Source organism: Terrapene carolina, unplaced genomic scaffold (genome assembly GCF_002925995.2).
Source record: "Terrapene carolina triunguis isolate 2854851 unplaced genomic scaffold, T_m_triunguis-2.0 Scaffold233, whole genome shotgun sequence".
NCBI classification, from domain to species: Eukaryota; Metazoa; Chordata; order Testudines; family Emydidae; genus Terrapene; species Terrapene triunguis.
The window spans coordinates 12,200,257-12,219,131 of NW_020664584.1; the positions used below are offsets into that span (position 1 = coordinate 12,200,257).

Genomic DNA, 18,875 nt, shown 5'->3' on the forward strand with positions numbered 1-18,875 from the left:
ATTCGCCAGTGCCACACAAGAAGAAGAAGACAGACAGAGGGGGCTCGCCCACTAAAGTAGTGGAGCAAGCAGGCACCAGCGGGGTGTGTCCCACATCAGGACACCCAGCTCTGACTCTGCCGACACCGTTGACTCCAGCCTCGCGGGGAGGTCTGTCGAGTCCGGTTCTCGTGGATTTCCCGGTAATGGAGCAGGAGTGTTGGGAGGAGGACATAGATCTTCCTTCCACACTGGACACCTTTGAGGCAGCTAGGGACCTCATAACGATGATGGCGCAGTCCCTGGCACTGGCGCCGCAGAGAGGCACTGTGCCCTCAAGAGGCAAGCCAACAATGATGCAGCAATGCTCGCCCTCACCTTCAGCTGAGGGACTTGTAGCCTTTTATTTTAAGTGAATTTTGTAATGTGTAAAAAGCAAGAGAGGGTCCTGTGGCACCTTTAAGACTAACAAAAGTATTGGGAGCATAAGCTATTGTGGGTAAGAACCTCACTTCTTCAGATGCAAGTAATGGAAATTTCCAGAGGCAGGTATAAATCAGTATGGAGATAACGAGGTTAGTTCAATCAGGGAGGGTGAGGTGCTCTGCTAGCAGTTGAGGTGTGAACACCAAGGGTGGAGAAACTGCTTCTGTAGTTGGATAGCCATTCACAGTCTTTGTTTAATCCTGATCTGATGGTGTCAAATTTGCAAATGAACTGGAGCTCAGCAGTTTCTCTTTGGAGTCTGGTCCTGAAGTTTTTTTGCTGTAAGATGGCTACCTTTACATCTGCTATTGTGTGGCCAGGGAGGTTGAAGTGTTCTCCTACAGGTTTTTGTATATTGCCATTCCTGATATCTGACTTGTGTCCATTTATCCTCTTGCGTAGTGACTGTCCAGTGTGGCCAATGTACATAGCAGAGGGGCATTGCTGGCACACGATGGCATGTATAACATTGGTGGACGTGCAGGTGAATGAGCCAGTGATGTTGTAGCTGATCTGGTTAGGTCCTGTGATGGTGTTGCTGGTGTAGATATGTGGGCAGAGTTGGCATCGAGGTTTGTTGCATGGGTTGGTTCCTGAGTTAGAGTTGTTATGTTGCGGTGCGTGGTTGCTGGTGAGAATATGCTTAAGGTTGGCGGGTTGTCTGTGGGCAAGGATTGGCCTGCCTCCCAAGGTCTGTGAAAGTGAGGGATCATTGTCCAGGATGGGTTGTAGATCACTGATGATGCGTTGGAGTGGTTTAAGCTGAGGACTGTAGGTGATGGCCAGTGGAGTTCTGTTGGTTTCTTTTTTGGGCCTCTCTTGTAGCAGGAGGCTTCTGGGTACACGTCTGGCTCTGTTGATTTGTTTCTCTATTTCCTTGTGTGGGTATCGTAGTTTTGAGAATGCTTGGTGAAGATCTTGTAGGTGTTAGTCTCTGTCTGAGGGGTTGGAGCAGATGCGGTTGTACCTCAGCGCTTGACTGTAGACGATGGATCGTGTGGTGTGTCCGGGGTGGAAGCTGGAGGCATGAAGGTAGGCGTAGCAGTCGGTGGGTTTTCGGTATAGGGTGGTGTTACACCACCGTGGGCTTGACTCTGGTGGCTACAGTTTCAAGCTTAACAGAGTGAAAGCTACCTCTGCTACTTGCTTCAGATCTAGAGTCTCTAGGAACACATAAAGACCAAGGGTAATGGCCACACAGACATTCACACGTACAAGGTCTAGTCTGTTTGACAAGTTTTATTCAAGTTACAATTAAAGTTATGAATACTCAAGCATATAGGAATTCTATACAGACCTATGCACAAGTTATACTCACATCCTTAACAATAATGTTAGGGACTGATGGGTCTCTCATGGATTGATCATCAGTAGAGGGATGGTTCCTGCTGGAATTTTCCATAGGGAGCTCAATTTTCCTGCTCTGGGCACCCTCGTTTTATAATGCGATTCTGTGTATACCTACATTCTGTGCATGTCCATAAAAGTGTCAGCCCTCTTTTTTCCTTATTGGTCTGATGTCCCCTAGAAACTTAAGGGACCTCGATTTCTACAGGTTTTGTAGGCTCTCTTTATTCTCATTAGCATTGATGCACAACCTATACCCTGTGGTTAAGGCACATGTTGGAGACAGATGCGACTTTACAGCATTTTTATGATTTAAAATTAATCTGGCTAATTTTTTGCAATATTGCCACTTGGTACCTCTTTTCCCATAATCTTAGGGCATCGGGTTAGTCTTCGGTCACTTACTTACGTCAGCATTTCTTAGCTCCAAGGCCTGAAATAGCTAAGCTAAAAGCTTGCAGGCCTCAGCCTAAAGGCCTTGCATTTCAACCCTACTTACTTAGTTACCTAATGCATGATTATTCCCTCTACATACTGATCAATCTTATACTTCTATAATCCTACAATTTAACTCTATTTAGCATACAATGATTATATATTACATAACATGTTAGTTAATCATAACCACACAATAAATGAACAATGAACTAAAATAATTGGCTATAGGCTGCTGTCGGAGCACTGGCTCTGCCTTCCTGATTCTGTGCCTCTGTCTCAACCAAGGAGCAGGTTAGACCAGCCTGGAGGCTGCTCTAGCTTCCATCTGCTGACAACAGTCCAAAGCGGCCACCTGCCAGCTGGGAATAGCTAGAGCACAGTTGTGGGTCAGAGGTTCCTGGGGACTTCCTGATGCTAGATGCATCCCCAACAAGGGAGTTAGGGCTGAATGCCATCCCCACAGCACTAAGGTCAGAGCAGGCCAGAGAGCCTGGCCCAAGGTGCTCTTTAGCTAGCCATCTCCTTGTGACTTGGGGTTTGTGTTTGTAAATGACGTGATCGGGAAGAGCATCACTGTCACTTAGCAGCCTTAGCTGTCTGAAGGGAAGGTTTTGTTGATTGAATATTAATTTGAAAGAATACACTGGGGAATGAATGGTACATCCATAAAGGGCCTGTCCTAGAAAGGTCTAATCCTCTGTCCCCCATGTGGAGATTGCCTTCATCCATGGTCAGCCTGCGTAGCACCTGGAGGGCTCTCATGTAAGGCAGGTGTACCTGCCTTAATGGAATCTCTTCTGCATAGCTCCTGCCTGTTTGCTATCCTCCTGCACTTGCCGAGAGAGCCAGGAGCTCTGGCATAGCTAATACCTTGGGTTGTCTTTCTGGTGGGAATAGTGCAGCTTTGGTAGAAATGCACAAAACCTGAGCCACAGGTAGCCATGTGTTGTGGTCTTTGTGAAAGCTGAGCCCCTGGGGTGGTGCGGGACAAAGCCTCTCTAATATCAGGCACCAATACAGTCCACTATATATGACTCACAGAAACCCATGCTTGGACCTTTCCTGATTCTCAGCCCTTTGCTGTGTGTTCTTAGGCTCCTCTGAAGAAAATTCCTATCAATAAACTCATCAAGAAAGAGGATGAGTTTGAGGAGGAAAAGCCAGAGTTGGAAGAACTGGATTGGTGGTCTAAGTACTATGAGTCCTTAAAGGAAATGAGCAACCAGGTAATGGTCTGTCACTTCCTTTGTCCCTTATTGGCATGAAAGCTGCATGATCAATGGGAATTAAATATTGCACTACTTGGGTGGATCCGGCCCCTCAGCTCTGGCCCTGGTCTCAGCATTTCATTGCTGGTTTGCGTAGGCAGCTCCCTGCTCAGTATGCTGACTGCTGAGAATCCCCTACTCACCCTGTGGGCACCTAGGTCAGGGATGAGAGTTTGGCTGGGTGGCAGGGTGCCCAGGGGTTGGTGCTGCAGTGCTGAGAGAATTTGGCCCGAAGTGCCTATGTCTCTTCTGAAAATGGGATTTGGGCTCAAAAGTCATGTCAGCCTGTCTCGTTGTTCACTGGGCAGCTTTGGCTAATGAGCTGAACCCAGCAGCATATAACTACTGATCCCAGCTGTGCCCCCCCACAATAGTGTTAATCAATCTAGTAATGCCAGCACAGGTGCCAACTCCGTGGGTGCTCTGGGGCTGGAGCACCATGGGGAAAAATTAGTGGGTGCTCTGCACCCACCGGCAGCCAAGCTCCCCTCCCCCTGCCCCATCTCCTCCTCCTCCTCCTCCCCTGAGCGCACTGTGTCCCTGCTCCTCCACCTACCTCCCAGCACTTCCTGACTGGCTGCCACCAAACAACTGTTTGGCCGCTCCGGGAGGGAACGGGGGGAGGGGGAACATGGCGTGCTCAGGGGAGGAGGTGGGGAAGAGGTGGGGCCGGGGTGGGGATTTGGGGAAGGAGTCGGAATAGGGGCAGGGAGGGGGCGGAGTTGGGGCAGGGACTTTGGGGAAGTGGATGGAATGGGGGCAGGGAAGGGGTGGGAGGGGCGGGGCCTCAGGGAAGGGTGTAGTCGGGGCGGGGTTGGGGGCAGAATGCGGTCGAGCACCCACTGGCGGGAGCAGAAGTCGGCGCCTATGTATGCCAGGTAATAATGTGATAAGGGGAGGGGCTACTCTGGCATGAAATGGGCTAGGAGCATTCGCCGGCTGAGCAACGCAGTAACGGGTGTGTATTTCAGTGCAATAGTGACGAGGAGGACGGGGACAACGACGACCCGAATGAGGCAGGTGAGTTCTTGGACCAGCCAGGCACACACGGGGTTTGCTGGCATTCCCAAATCCCGACCTGACGTCAGATGACACCGCACATGCTGGTGCTATATTTCAGCCAGCTGTTCAATTGGCAGCAGAGTGCAGACCCCAAGCTGATAGCACTGGGGGCTAGTGAGATTGCTGCTGGGCCGTTTCCCTGGTGCACACAGATTGTGCCCCTCAGTCTGATAAAATAGCGATTTCATCAACAGATCTCTGACTGCTTCAGAATCTGATTTTTGTTTTACTATACCCAAGCCCTGACACAGGCCCTCCCCTGCCCCTTTCCTACTCTTGCGCCAGACACCATTTGTACAGTAGGCAAATAGTTCTGCTTTCTGTACCAAGTCCTCAGTGACTTTCTGTCATCTCTGTTGCTGGCCTCTGTGCTCTGCAAATGCCCCATGTTCTTCCATGAAGCTAAATACTGGAAATGCTTTTCGAGGACAGTTCTTACAAGACATTGATTGTCATGTTGCACAATGATATTTTATCATGTTTTCAAACGACTGTCTGAAAGTCAAAGCTATTGCTGAGATGATGTCATGGAGTGACATACAAATCAGAGAGAAAAATACCTTGTTTGGAGAAGCCAGGACATTTCATGATTTCGTTAATGCCCTTTGTAGATGGAGGGAACTTAAATGTGGACTCTTTTGATGTGGAAGCGGAAAATGGAGTGATAGTTGAAGCCGAGCCAGTGAGGCCCAAAAGGAAACTCATAGCTACGCTGCAGGCAAGTCTCCGAGGGTGACTGATCTGCACTGTCTCAGCTTATTCCCTCCTGCTCCTTCTTCTTCACTGTCCTGCCAGCTGTGACAGCACAGATCCTAAAGAGGCAAAGCTAATCAGAATGCTGACACTCAGCCCTACCATCTGTTCACATGCACTGATCCGGCTCAGTGCTGAGTGCCCTCATCTCCCTTGGACACTGTCCAAAATGCCATAGAACCAGGGCGGGAATGGGGGAAATCATCCTTAGATCGCATTGACTCTTTCCTTCCCTTTGGGGAGACTGAGCTGGAAGGAAAGAGCCTAAATAACTTGCAGTTTATTTCAGATCTACAACTCAGAGCTGGAAAACGAGTTTGATAATTTTGAAGACTGGCTGTATATCTTTCCGCTTCATCGGGGGAAGGCGAATGAGGATGAGGATGGAAATGAGGATGAGAACTTTGTGGGGAAGTATAAGGTACTGTGTCATTTGAGTGCCATTCATGTTGTGCGTGAAATAAAAAATGACAGCAGTGCATGAAAGAGGGGAAAGCAATTAGCAGCATAAGAACATTTTGGAACATTTTTATCTGTTTATTCTTCACTAAGCAAGAATTGGGACACTAAATTCCTTCATTATAGCTTGTAGTCTGGAGGAATGCCTTGTAGTATAAAGGCTCCTGCATGAAATTCTCATGGCAGATCTGCATTGTAGAAGTTTCATGCCATTCCTTGGGCACCATGGAACCGAAACAAGCAGTAGCCACTAGGGCAGTGGTCCCCAAACTGTGGGGCGTGCCCCCCACAGAGGAACGTTCGGGGGGGCATGCGGTGGGGTCAGGGCCAGCCCCCACAGAGGGTGGGGAGGGAGTGCCACATAGTTCTGCTCTGCCCCCAGAGCAGCTCCGGTCCCAGCCACAGCTCCACTCTGTCCCCAGCCACAGCTGCAATCCACCCAGAGCAGCTCCGGCCCCAGCCCCAGCTCCACTCTGCCCCCTGCTCCATCCCCAGCCCAGCCACAGCCACAGCTCCGCTCTGCCTCCTGCTCCGCCCCCAGGCCAGCTCTGCCCTCATTCGCCTTCAGCCCAAGCTCCTCGGCTGAGCGAGCTGTGCAGTAGTGGAGTGGGGGCGCAGACAGATTCCGTTACTGATAAGGGGGCAGGTGCGACAGGAAGAGTTTGGCTACCACTGTGCTACTAGGGGATGCATGTGTCTTAACCACAGACAACAGTGGCTCTGCCCACCTCCCCAGTGTCTCAGAGCTCACAAAACCGCCTCTCCCTGACATTTGGGGCCTGCCAGCTTTAGTTTAAGGTCTGTTTGAGGTAGTATTTAGCCGTATTTAGTGCTCTGTTACTGCTGAGTGTTTATTGTCTGTCACCGGTGAAATTTAGCCTGGATGGTGCCGCCCTAAAGACGGCTTAAATAATGTGCATCTCTCAGTATCAAGGTAGTTGGAGGGGAGGGAATGGGTCTGCTGTGTCGTGTTGACACCCAGGGCTATGAATTAGCAGGTAATCCTCAGTGCTGGCCTGTGTGGACATATGTTCTGTTACACTCCTCCCTCTGATTGTTTGTTACACTTGTGTCACTAGTCTTTAGATGGGAAGCTCTCTAGGATAGGGACTCTGTACAGGTCTTGGCTGGCACCTCTGTGTGCTACCATGACACATAATTAGTTATAATTCGTACTATTACTTTGAAAGTCCTTCTTTCAGCGGAGGCCTTTTCCACTCACCCATGGTCTCCTGAAGTGTCTGCTCCTGAGACTGACTTCAGAGGAGTGGTTAGGAGAGGTAACTGTGAATAGCCTGGCTCCCTGCCCTCCTCTGCAGCCAGCCCCAGGTTGTCATGGGCTGGGGGTAAGTTCCCTGCAGACTAGCCTGTCTCTTAGGAAAGAAGATCAAGTCTGCTGAGCTGAGTGTGTGGGGGAGGCCCTGACCATCTCTTTGGGAACACAGCACATTGTGTAGCGCTATCTTGAGAAGCCAGGGACCGTGTGGTCTGGCAAAGGGCACAGACGGACATGTAATCTGCCAGTTTCAATTTGTCACAATTAAGGCGGTGCTATGGATCGAATACTGGGCATTGCAATTTGCTTGAAATATTTTCTGTAGCAGGGTATTGATCCCTACAACGTTGCTGTTCCTGTTCAATGTCTCCCCTGCAGGGTTCATTCTTCGTTTATCCTGCTGAGGAGGCAGGTACAGAGCACAAGATCTCACAGGGGGTTCCCAGAAACAGACCCATCAAGGTGCTTGTCCGAGTTTATATTGTTAAGGTAAGTGACTGCAGTGAGTCCTGGAGACCTTGTCCAGATCAGCAGCTAGAGAATCTCTGGCCAGCTCACAGCCTGTATTCATGGAGCCAGCAAAACTGGGATTGGAGAAGGCCTTGCTATTGGGTCCCAGCTAGTCGCTCCATTTCCAGCCAGCTGTTTGGGCCATAGCAACATTGGTCCCCAGAGGATCTTTTCTAGAGCTTTGTCCAGTTTAGAGTCTAATGTCTGAAGTCCTGGGGTTTCCACCATCTTCCCTTGGGAGACTACCTGCCCACTCCCGTACCTCCAAGGGGCACTGGAACTGCCGATGGGGCATTCCCCATGCTCTGCCTAGAGGCAGTACCTGAGAGATGACCTGGCAATTCTGTTCTCACTCTCTGGCTAAGGGCTTCCGTACTGATACATGACTAGCGAGTCCTTGAGAGATTCATCTGCTGCCTGACTGACAGGATCAGAGGTCTCAGTGCTCCGTCTCAGAAACTCCTCTGCTGCCCTGTGCCGTGCACTTGCTCTCACTTGGCCTGGGCGTCACGGCTGGGGCTGTGAATGGCAGCCCCAGCACCTCCTGTCTTGTGTATTTTAGGCAACGAACCTGGCTCCGGCAGACCCCAATGGCAAGGCAGATCCCTATGTGGTGGTAACACTTGGGCAAGAGAAGAAGGACACAAAGGACCGCTACATCCCTAAGCAGCTCCATCCTGTGTTTGGAGAGTAAGGAGCAGGCTTTACCTCGGGTCAGGTTTAATGGGAACAGCCTCTTCCCTGGTGCATCTTGAAAAGGATGATGGCTGGGTCGCTGCACAGAGCCAACACTCTGGGCTCAATGTGACATCAGGGGTCCTTTCTCTGTCCACTGGAGACTCCGTTACATTAGCCCGTTGGTCCCACACAGCAGCAGGTCTGAGGGGCTCTGCCCAGGGCTCCTGTAGGTGCACTTGTCTGACTGGCCTTTCAGTCATCTGGGCAGAACATCTGGGGTGTTGACTACAGGAGCACCCCTAAATTCCATACCTGATATATGGGCAAAGCAGCATAGGAGCCTCACCCCTCTAGAACCTACACTCAGGAGGGAACAGAGAGCAGGGAAACCTCTTCTTCCAGGGGGAAGAAAGGAGAGCCCCAGGCCTCTTCTCGAACAGCAAGAAATGGTGAGGAGAAAGGAGACCCCAGGCCCCTGGCAGCCAAAACCAGGGGAGCATTGCACATAGTGACAGTGCAGGAACATCTGTGTGTTTGTGACTCCAGTGGGGACACTCGCTGTGTTGCTGCTGCTGACTTAGGATCATGGGATTTGGAGCTTGGCCATGATTTATAGTGTCTGATCTCCAAGGGAATCCTTGGGGCAAACATTTAGAAATGGAGGGCAGAGTTCCACACACCCAAATGTGCTCCTGGATGTGCCCCCAGGTTTGCACACGCAGTCAGGGTGAATGTGGTGCAGATGGCTCACTGAATTGTACCCTGGGTGGAAAACTTAGCTTGTCCAAAGAGGGGGGAGGTAACGGGAGGCCATTGTAACCCGGCAGCCTATTATAACCCACTGTCATTGAAACACAGAGTAGAGTCACCGGAATGATGTACAGTGAGCTGTTTGAAGTAAAAGGACCTGCAGATCAGGGCTGCCCGGCTCCTGCTGAGGTTACAGAACCAGGTGTGTCCAGCCCTGTGCGTAGCAATGTGTTTGGAGCAGGGAATTAGACAGGAGAAGGTGCTGCCCCTTTTACATATTTCCTTTCTGGCAGCTTGCTCAGGAGCTGGTGAGTTCTGTGGCGCAGGAAGACCGGAGCCTCACCAGCACTGCGCCCACAGACATGGGGTTCTGCCATCAGACCCGGGGCAGGGAGGGAAGCATGCTTGATTTCCAGCATCTCTGCTGACCGAGCATCTCTTTGCTTTGTATTCAGAGTTATGGAACTGAGCATATCCTTTCCGATGGAATCAGAACTCACTGTTTCAATATTTGACCATGATTTGGTTGGGTCTGATGACCTGATTGGGGAGACGAAGATTGACTTGGAGAACCGATTCTACAGCAAACACCGAGCTAACTGCGGAATGGCCTCCCAGTATGACACGTACGTTCCAGACCACGGGGCTGGCATATACGACCTTCTTTCATAAAATCATCCATGTTGAGGCTAGAAGGAACCCTTATGACCATTTAGCCTGACCTCCTGTATTACACTGGCCAGAGAGTTTCATCCAGTGTTTCCTGCATCCAGCCCATCACTTCTGGATGAACTCAAGCACTCTAGTTACATAGTATGGAGCCCTGCTGATGTTATGCTGGATGGTGCTGATGGCTGCTGTCAATCATAGACTTGGGTCATGTCTACACTAGCACTTATGTCAGCAAAACTTTTGTTGCTCAAGAGTGTGAAAAAAACTCCCCCGCAAGCAACGTAAGTTTTGCTGGCAAAAGCACTTGTGTGCACAGCGCTGTGTCAGTGGGAGACACTCTCCGGCCAACTTAGCTACCGCCGCTCATTGAGCTGATTTTATTATGTCGACAGGAGAGCTCTCTCCCGTCAGCATAACGCGGCTACATGAGCAATCTGACAGTAGCACGGCTGTATCGGTACAGCTGTGCTGCTGTAAGCTTGTAAGTGTATACATGGCTGAAGGTTAAAGCTTATGGGTGAGCTAAGCACCTTTTGTTCAATGTAAATGGAGGGAGCAATTAAATGCTCCCTTGTGTAGTGACAGCTGAAACAATATAAGCCTCTGCTCAAGGCACTGGCAGGATGGCAAGGCCTGAGAAGAAGTTATGTGAGCTGTGGGGTTTCCCTGGGGATTGACTGCAAATGCAGGGCCTGGGTGTGTGAGAGGCAGAAAGCCAGGAGGGAGTGAGAGAAGCTGTGGGGAGTGTGGCCCTGGGAGAAAGGGCAACAGGACTCTCTGGAGAGATTCTTGGTTCTTTGTCGAGTAGATGCAGCCGTGTATTTCACTTAGGTGTTTGCGTGCCCAGCGCACTGAAGCCAGAGAATTTTCCTAACAGTACGTGGGGAGGGGGCTCGTGCCTTGTGCTCATAGTCCCTTCTCTGGCTATATGAGGCGGCACCACCTTAATTCTGCTCAGTTCCTTCCTGCCTAGTGGAGTCTGCCAGAGGAGGCAGCTCTCACATCCCAGTATAAATATTATCTACCATGGCTACACCAGGAGAATTCTGTATGTCTGAACCTCCTCTCCCCTCCCCACAGAGATGGCTATAACATGTGGCGAGATGCTTTCAAGCCCACACAGATCTTGGAGAGTTTGTGCAAGAAGAGCTCTCTCCCCTCCGCAGAGTACAGGCGGGAGGAGGTCAAAGTGAACAACAAGATCTTCAAGGTCCCTCCTGAGGCTTTCCCTGAAGGTACCGTGTGTGTCTGGGGGGAGAGTTAACTCCGGGTGTTTTCAAGGGTGACCAGCTCTTGCCGTCTGTCAGCCCTTCAGCTGTGCAAGGCTCATGTCTTGGGGTGCACGCTGAGCCCCCCTCTCCTCACTGACCGGACCAACCACTCAGCCACTGTTAGCATGTTCCGAGGAGCTCCAGTAGCATGTTCAGAGCTGCACCGACCACACAAGACAATGTGGCCCCTGAACCAAGGAGTTTACAGTTGAAGAGCTGATTGTGAACCCCTTACTCACTTTGGTGAGCAGTCACTGATGTGAGTTCACCCACAAAATATGAGTAGCTGCTCACTAATGTGAGCGGGGTTCATAATGTGGCTCTAATTAGACAGGGAATGGAGTTATACCAAGTGGGAACGTGGCCCAGACTCTGCAGTCCAAACACAAATTCCTAGCTGGTGCTTGAGCCCCTGGACCAGCTGCCCTGCTGAGCGTCAGCCTGTCCCGCAGACCATGTGTGCTAGGTTTGGTTTGATTGTTTCTTTTAACACTCCCCCTGAGAGAGCTCTGCTTATTTTTCATTGAAGCTACAACAGACAGTCCCTGTATGCAGCTGTTTGACTAGCTGTCCATCATCGACACTGACAGTTCTCCTGACTGGGTTTTCTTTGTGCTTTTATTTTCCATTATCCTTCATCTCATTCAGGCTTATCTAGATTGTGCCTGAGCCATCTGTGCCTCATGCATGCCCCAGTCTCACTAACACATGGAGTAAGGCTAGATTTAGCTGCATAGGCTGAGCTGAACATGCAGAGTTTGTATTATCAGCATATGGAAAACACCACAACCCACTTCTCCCAACACCACATATGCATGTGAAATGCAGCCTCCCATGAGAGTGTCCTGCTGGTCAGCAGAGATCTGGGTAGTTGAACTCCCCCAGAGGGCAGGGATCCTGCTTTGGGAGTTTCGGTTCCCCCACTTCTCCTGTTCTGGGGGCGGGGTAGTAGGTGCTCACTGTCATTTTCCCTTGTTTCTCTTTAGTCGGATCTTTACTCAAAAGATTTCTCCACCACACTCTGCCTTCTTCAAAAGCAGCTCCCTGGGACTTTTAACCACTTCTCCTCTACACAGCTCTCCCCTTCTTCTTCGTCCCATTCCGTTGTTCTGTATAGATGTTTGGTGTGCTCGGATGCTCCAGCCTTCTCCCTTACAGCTCTAGTAATCATTGTTGGCCACATGTCTTTAGATCCTTCTGACTGGCTGTCTTGTGTTCTAGAGGCCTTTGTGAAAGACAAGAGAGAAATGGACGACGAGACTTGGTCAGCATATGATGAGCAGAAGGCTTTGTATGTCCTGCAGCACTGGGATGAGATGCCAGAGTACGGGCACAAACTGGTCCCGGAGCACGTGGAGATTCGGGGCCTTTACAACGCAGAGAACCCCGGGCTCGTGCAGGTGAGACGAACACGTTTATTCATACCGGAGTACCAGTGTGTTGTAAGCCTAGTAAAGCTCTTTGGGCCAGCTGGTCACACCCTTAGCCAGAACTTCACCGTCTCCTCCATGGGGCTTTGTCCAGTCCAGCGGGAACTGTCCCAAGCAATGGAGTTCCCACCTTTTCCCTTGGCAAACTGTTCCACACTGGACTAGAGCTCATCAACAGCAAAGGTTTCCTGACATTCAGCTTCAGTTTCTCCCTCCATCTCTTGCATGTCTTGTCTACGTTTTCCTTTGCTCCGATTTGTCCGGCGACTCCTAGCTATACCCCCTGCAGCACCATGGGCAATTCCCCACCATATCTCGGGGTCACACCCTTCAATTGTTTGTCATTTTTCTGATAGTGAAGTGACCATCACTGAACTCAGTAAACCATTGCCTTCTCCTCAGAGTGCAGGGCTGTTCATCCTACGGACAGCAGCACACTGTACTTGGAGAGCAGTGTGGTCTAGTGAATAGGGCACTGGACTGGGAGTCAGAAGACCTGTATTTTATTCCTGGCTCTGCCACTGCTGCTGTGTGACCTAGGGCAAGTCACTTCCCCTCTCTATGCCTCATTTTCCCCTCCCAGTCTTTGCCTGTCTTGTGTCTTTAGATTGCAAGCTCTTTGGGGCAGGGGCATCCTGGCACAGTGGGGCCCTGAGCTTGGCTGAAGCCTCTAGGCACTGCTGTAGTACAAATAATAAAAAACTATGGACCCAGCGATCAGTTAATAACTTATTGATAAAGTGCAGCCACTTCTGGGGCAGAACCTGGCAGCATTTTAAAGTGAGCAACAGCACTGCTCAGTGGCTTCAAGTAAGGAGCTGAAATTAGACAGAATGTAATGTAGAGAGGCATACGCCATCGATTTTAAGGCAAGAAGGAACCATTGTGTTCATTTAGTCTGACCTCCAGCATAGCACAAGCCAGAGAACCTCGCCAGGTGATTTCTGTTTGCTGTATCCAGCCCAGTAACTTGTGACTGAGCTAGAGTAGGTCATCTGGAGAGAGACATCCAGTCTTGAGTTAAAGACTTCAAGTGAGAGAGAACTTGCCGCATCCCTGGGAAGTTGTCCCAGTGGTTAATTACCCTCACTGCTAAAAACTTCCACCTTATTTCCAGTCTGAATTGATCTCGTGTCAACTTCTAGCCGTTGGATCTTGTTCTGACTCTCTGCTAGACTGAAGAGCCCTCATCTATCACCACTCTTCTCTTCATGTAGGTGTGTGTAGACCACCTTGTAACATTCTCTTTGCTGAGCTGAATACCTTGCACTCTGTTAGTCTCTCACTATATGGCAGGTTTTCCTGACCTCAGATCATTCTTGTAGCTTTTATCTGAACCCTCAAAGTTTTCAACGTTCTTTTGGAAGTGTGGACACCAGAACTGTGCACAGTATTCCTGTAATGGTCTCACCAATGCCATTTAGAGAGGTAATGTGCACCTCTTTGTCCCTACTTGATTTCCCCTGTTTATAAATCAAAGGATTAAATTCATCCTCTCAGCCACATCATTGCACAACGAACTCCTGTTCAGATGGTTATCCGTAAGGACTTCTTCAGTCTCTCTCAGTCCCTGTTTTCCAGGATAAAGTCAGTTATCTTGATTGTGTGGCCTGCATTCTTTGTTCCTCAATGAAGGACCTTATATTGGTTGTATTAAAATTAGGGCTGTCAAGTAATTACAAAAATTAATCACAATTAATCGCATGATTAATCGCACTGTTAAACAATAATAGGATACAGTTTATTTAAATATTTTCTACATTTTCAAATATATTGATTTCAATCACAACACAGAATGCAAAGTGTAGAGTGCTCACTTTATATTTATTTTTGATTACAAGTATTTGCACTGTAAAAAAACAAAAGAAATAGTATTTTTCAATTCACCTAACACAAGTACTGTAGTGCAATCTCTTTATCATGGAATTGAACTTAAAAATGTAGACTGATGTAAAAAAAAACTGCATTCAAAAATAAAACAACGTAAAATTTTAGAGCCTGCAAGTCCACTCAGTCCTACTTCTTGTTCAGCCAATTGCTCAGACAACCAAGTTTGTTTACGTTTACAGGAGATAATGGTGCCCACTTCTTGTTTACAATGTCACCTGAAAGTGAGAACAGGCATTCTCATGGCACTGTTGTAGCCGGCATTGCAAGATATTTATGTACCAGATGTGCTAAAGATTCATATGTCCCTTCATGCTTCAACCACCATTCCAGGGGACATGCGTCCATTCTGATGACGGGTTCTGCTCAATAACAATCCAAGCAGTGCAGACTGACGCACGTTTATTTTCATTATATGAGTCAGATGCCACCAGCAGAAGGTTGTTTTTCTTTTTTGGTAGTTTGTGTTCTGTAGTTTCTGCATCGGAGTGTTGCTCTTTTAAGACTTCTGAAAGCATGCTCCACACCTCATCCCTCTTAGATTTTGGAAGGCACTTCAGATTCTTAAACCTTGGGTCAAGTACTGTAGCTATCTTTAGAAATCTCACATTGGTACCTTCTTTGCGTTTTGTGAAATCTACAATGAAAGTGTTCTTAAAACGAACAACATGTGCTGGGTCATTATCCGAGACTGCTATAACATGAAATATATGTCAGAATGCAGGTAAAACAGAGCAGGGGACATACAATTCTCCCCCAAGGAGTTCAGTCACAAATTTAATTAACGCATTATATTTTTAACAAATGTCATCTGTATGGAAGCATATCCTCTGGAATGGTGGCCGAAGCATGAAGGGGCATACGAATGTTTAGCATATCTAGCACGTAAATACCTTGCAATGCTGGCTACAAAAGTGCCACACAAATACCTGTTCTCACTTTCAGGTGACATTGTAAATAAGAAGCTGGCAGCATTATCTCCTACAAATGTAAACAAACTTGTTTGTCTTAGCGATTGGCTGAACAAGAAGTAGGACTGAGTGGACTTGTAGGCTCTAAAGTTTTACATTGTTTTGTTTTTGAGTGCAGTTATGTAACAAACAAACAAAATCTACATTTGTAAGTTACACTTTCACGACAAAGAGATTGCCCTACAGTCCAGTATGAGGTGAATTGAAAACTACTATTTCTTTTGTTTATCATTTTTACAGTGCAAATATTTGTAATAAAAATAATATACACTTTGATTTCAGTTACAACACATAATACAATATATATGGAAATGTAGAAAAACATCCAAAATATTTAATACATTTCAATTGGGTATTCTATTGTTTAACAGTGCGAATAAAACTGCGATTAATCACAATTATTTTTTTTTAGTTAATCACGTGAGTTAACTGCGATTAATCAACAGCCCTAATTAAAATGTTTGCTATTTGTTTGAGGCCTGCTTACCAACCGCCCCAGATTGGTCTGTATCAGTGACCTGCTCTCTTTGCTGTTTACCACTAAACCAGTATTTGTGTCATCATCACACTTCATAAGTCATAATTGTATATTTTCCCTTAGATAACTGATAACTTGATATCTTGGCAAACCCAAGTCAATATTTTTAATTTGATGAGTCCTATTTTAAAAAAATACACTACCAATAAACATGTTGCTTGGTGCTTACCACATAACCATCTTATTGATTGAGTTTGGTAGCAGCAGTTCCATGCTTTTGCCCAGGATTAATCTCAGGCTAACCCAGGCCATCCTGTTTGCCTTCTTTAAGTATTGGCACAACATCAGATTCCTTCCAGTTCTCTGGAACTTCCCCAACATCATCTGCAGTTGAGCCACTTCTTTTAAAACTCTTGGATGCAAGTTGTTCAGATCTGCTGATTTAAAATAAACAACATAATTGCCCCAAAGGGAACTGTAGAAGGGTTTGGTTGGGGTCACCCCTCTCTGGGGCGGCTGGGAACCTGGCCGCCTCACTACTGAGGTCCGCTGAGTCAGGGAATTAGTCGGGTGAGGCAGGAAACAGTCAAGGGCTCAGGCCCTCAGGCAGGGGCTGAGCAAATAGTTCAATAGCAAAACCCAGGCTCCTGGTTCTGAGCGTCTGGGGCGAGGGGGAGACTGCCACCTGTAAGTTGGGTAGCAGGGGGGACGCAGGCCCGCCCACTCCACTGCGTCCCAGCCCAGGGCCCTAACAGCGGCAGGCTGCCTGCTGCTGTGTCAGTGGGGATCCTGGCCGCAACACACTGACATTGGCTCTGGGTGTGCCGCAGCCAGACTAGGGTCGGCTGCCCCCGGGCTACTTCCTACCTCCCCCTCTAGCAGTACCTGCGTCTGATTGGTGTCCTCCACAGAATCAAGCACCATGGGCTCCTCAGGGAACTCGGCGAGCGGTAGGCTTGGCAGCTCCTCTGGGTCGCTTCTCTCCAGTAGGGTTGACAGCTTCTCCGGGTACTGGTCATCATCAGGCCTTGACTGGTATGGCCAGTCCTCGGGTCGGACACAGGCTGCCGGAGTCTCCCCAGCAGGAGCTAGGCCCCCAGCATCTGGCTTCTCTGGCGGCCAGGCAGCTTCTGAGCCCTGGGATGCGGCTTTTATACTTTGGGTCCTGCGCTTTGACCTTTGGGGGGCGGGCGCAGGCTCCAGTGGCTCCGCCCACTTTGGCATCCAGAGGGGCTCGTCCACCTCACTACAGGAACTTATCCAGGATTGCGAGTTATCACCCTGCTTTGCAAAAGTGATGGGAGATCTTTATAGCGAAGAAGAGAGTGAGAGACAGTGAATCTCCTCTGTACAGGTAGTCACTGCCATATACCAGGGCTGTGGGCATGCACACATCTACTTAGATTCATTGATTCATTTTAGAAAAACATCCACTCTTCATTTAAACATAGCAAGAGATGGAGAATCCACCACAACTAGAGTGAAGTGAATTGGCATCTGAGTCAACACCCACTGAAATGAGCCAGGCCATTCACCCCTCAGAACTGTTGTGTCAGGGTCTCTGCAGATGGAGCACCCCACTCCCCATGTCACTCACATCACCTGGTGGAGGCATTCTTTGCACTCTGAACAGCTGGAGACTAGCTGTTTGTAAATGACAGCTGAGACTGTAGAGATCCTGCACCCTGGCTAGTCCCTCATGCTCCCAGAGGGTAATGCCGGGTGCAGGAAACGAGACAGGACAGCAGAAATCGAACCTTCAGAAGTGGCAGCCGGGGGAGGTGAAGCACAAAGGGCAGCACCAGGCACTGTGTGTGGCTCCATCGCTGTGTGCTGCTGAGATGCTGTACGGGACACAGTCCCAGCTCTCCAGCTCACCCCCAAACGCCCGGTGAGTACGGCTACAGACACCACCAGTAACATGGCAAGAACCAGGCCTGATAATGGACCACAAACACGCTGGCAGCATAGCCAAAGCTACAGCATCACATCACCGGACAGGGAGCTGAGAGTCTCTCTGTACGGCATGGATGAGACCACACCGAAATACTGCAGCCATGCTACCAGACCTCGCAATGGATCTCGCAGGCTGGCTGGGTCTGGGCAGAACTTGGGTGAGAGCCCTCCAGCGAGGAGGAAGTGGTTGTGGTGACTCAGCAGGCAGCACTGGTCCTTAGCCAGGACAGATTCAATACACAGGTACATGGCTGGGGCACTCAGCTCTGGATGAGCTGTAAAATTGAGAGCCTTATCTTATTCAGTAAGGCCAGTCTTTCAAAGGCAGCGCCTCACTTGCTGATGCTACAGAACTGCATTGGTGTGTACAGATGCCAGATGGCTAGCTGGATATCGCAGGAGGCAGGGTGGCCTAGTGGCTAGAACACTGGCCTGGGACTCAGCAAACCAGAGTTTCCTGTTTCTGGTCTGATGGGTGATCTTGGGGAAATCATGTTGCCTCCATGGGCCTCAGTTTCCCATCTTTAAAATGGGGCTAATTATACTGATGTCCTAGGTCCAGCACTTTGACATCCTATGTAAATTCACACTGATCATCTCATCTGACCTGTACAGCACAGGCCAGAGAACGTCCCCACAATAATCCCTAGCACAGGGGTTTGAGAAAAACAGCCAATTGATTTCAAAATTGTCAGTGATGGAGAATCCACCATGACCCTTTGTAAATTGGCCCAATAGTTATTCATTCACTATTAAAAATTTTCATCTTATTTCCAGTCTGAATTTGTCTAGCTTCAACTTCCTTCCATCGGATCATGTTAGACCTTTCTCTTAGGCCTTTCTCTGCTAGATTGAAGAGCCCATTATTAAATATTTGCTCCCCATGGTGGTACTTATAGACTAATCAAGTCACTCCTTAACCTTCTCTTTGTTAAGCTAAATAGATTGAGCTGAGTCTCTCATGATCAGGCATGGTTTCTAATCATAGAAGATTAGACATTGAGCCATTGATCACTACCCATTGAGCCTGACAATCTAGCCAGCTTTCTATCCACCTTATAGTCTATTAATCCAATCCATACTTTTTTAACTTGCTGGCAAGAATACTGTGGGAGACCGTATCAAAAGCTTTGCTAAAGTCAAGCTATATCACAGCCTGTCAAGGCTGGATCCCCACTTTGAACTTTAGGGTTCAAATGTAGGG

General features: G+C 48.7%; 1 protein-coding gene across 1 annotated transcript in view; it reads left to right on the forward strand.

Moving 5' to 3' along the window:
- Window positions 1-18,875, forward strand: part of LOC112110981 (fer-1-like protein 4) — a 98,862-nt gene that overhangs the window by 67,743 nt on the left and 12,244 nt on the right. Inside the window, exons 29-37 of the mRNA XM_029912610.1 lie at window positions 3,345-3,476; window positions 4,490-4,538; window positions 5,192-5,298; window positions 5,623-5,754; window positions 7,447-7,557; window positions 8,141-8,268; window positions 9,462-9,632; window positions 10,759-10,913; window positions 12,171-12,349. Coding sequence (XP_029768470.1) covers window positions 3,345-3,476; window positions 4,490-4,538; window positions 5,192-5,298; window positions 5,623-5,754; window positions 7,447-7,557; window positions 8,141-8,268; window positions 9,462-9,632; window positions 10,759-10,913; window positions 12,171-12,349 — 1,164 coding nt within the window. The remainder of the gene's footprint in view (window positions 1-3,344; window positions 3,477-4,489; window positions 4,539-5,191; window positions 5,299-5,622; window positions 5,755-7,446; window positions 7,558-8,140; window positions 8,269-9,461; window positions 9,633-10,758; window positions 10,914-12,170; window positions 12,350-18,875) is intronic.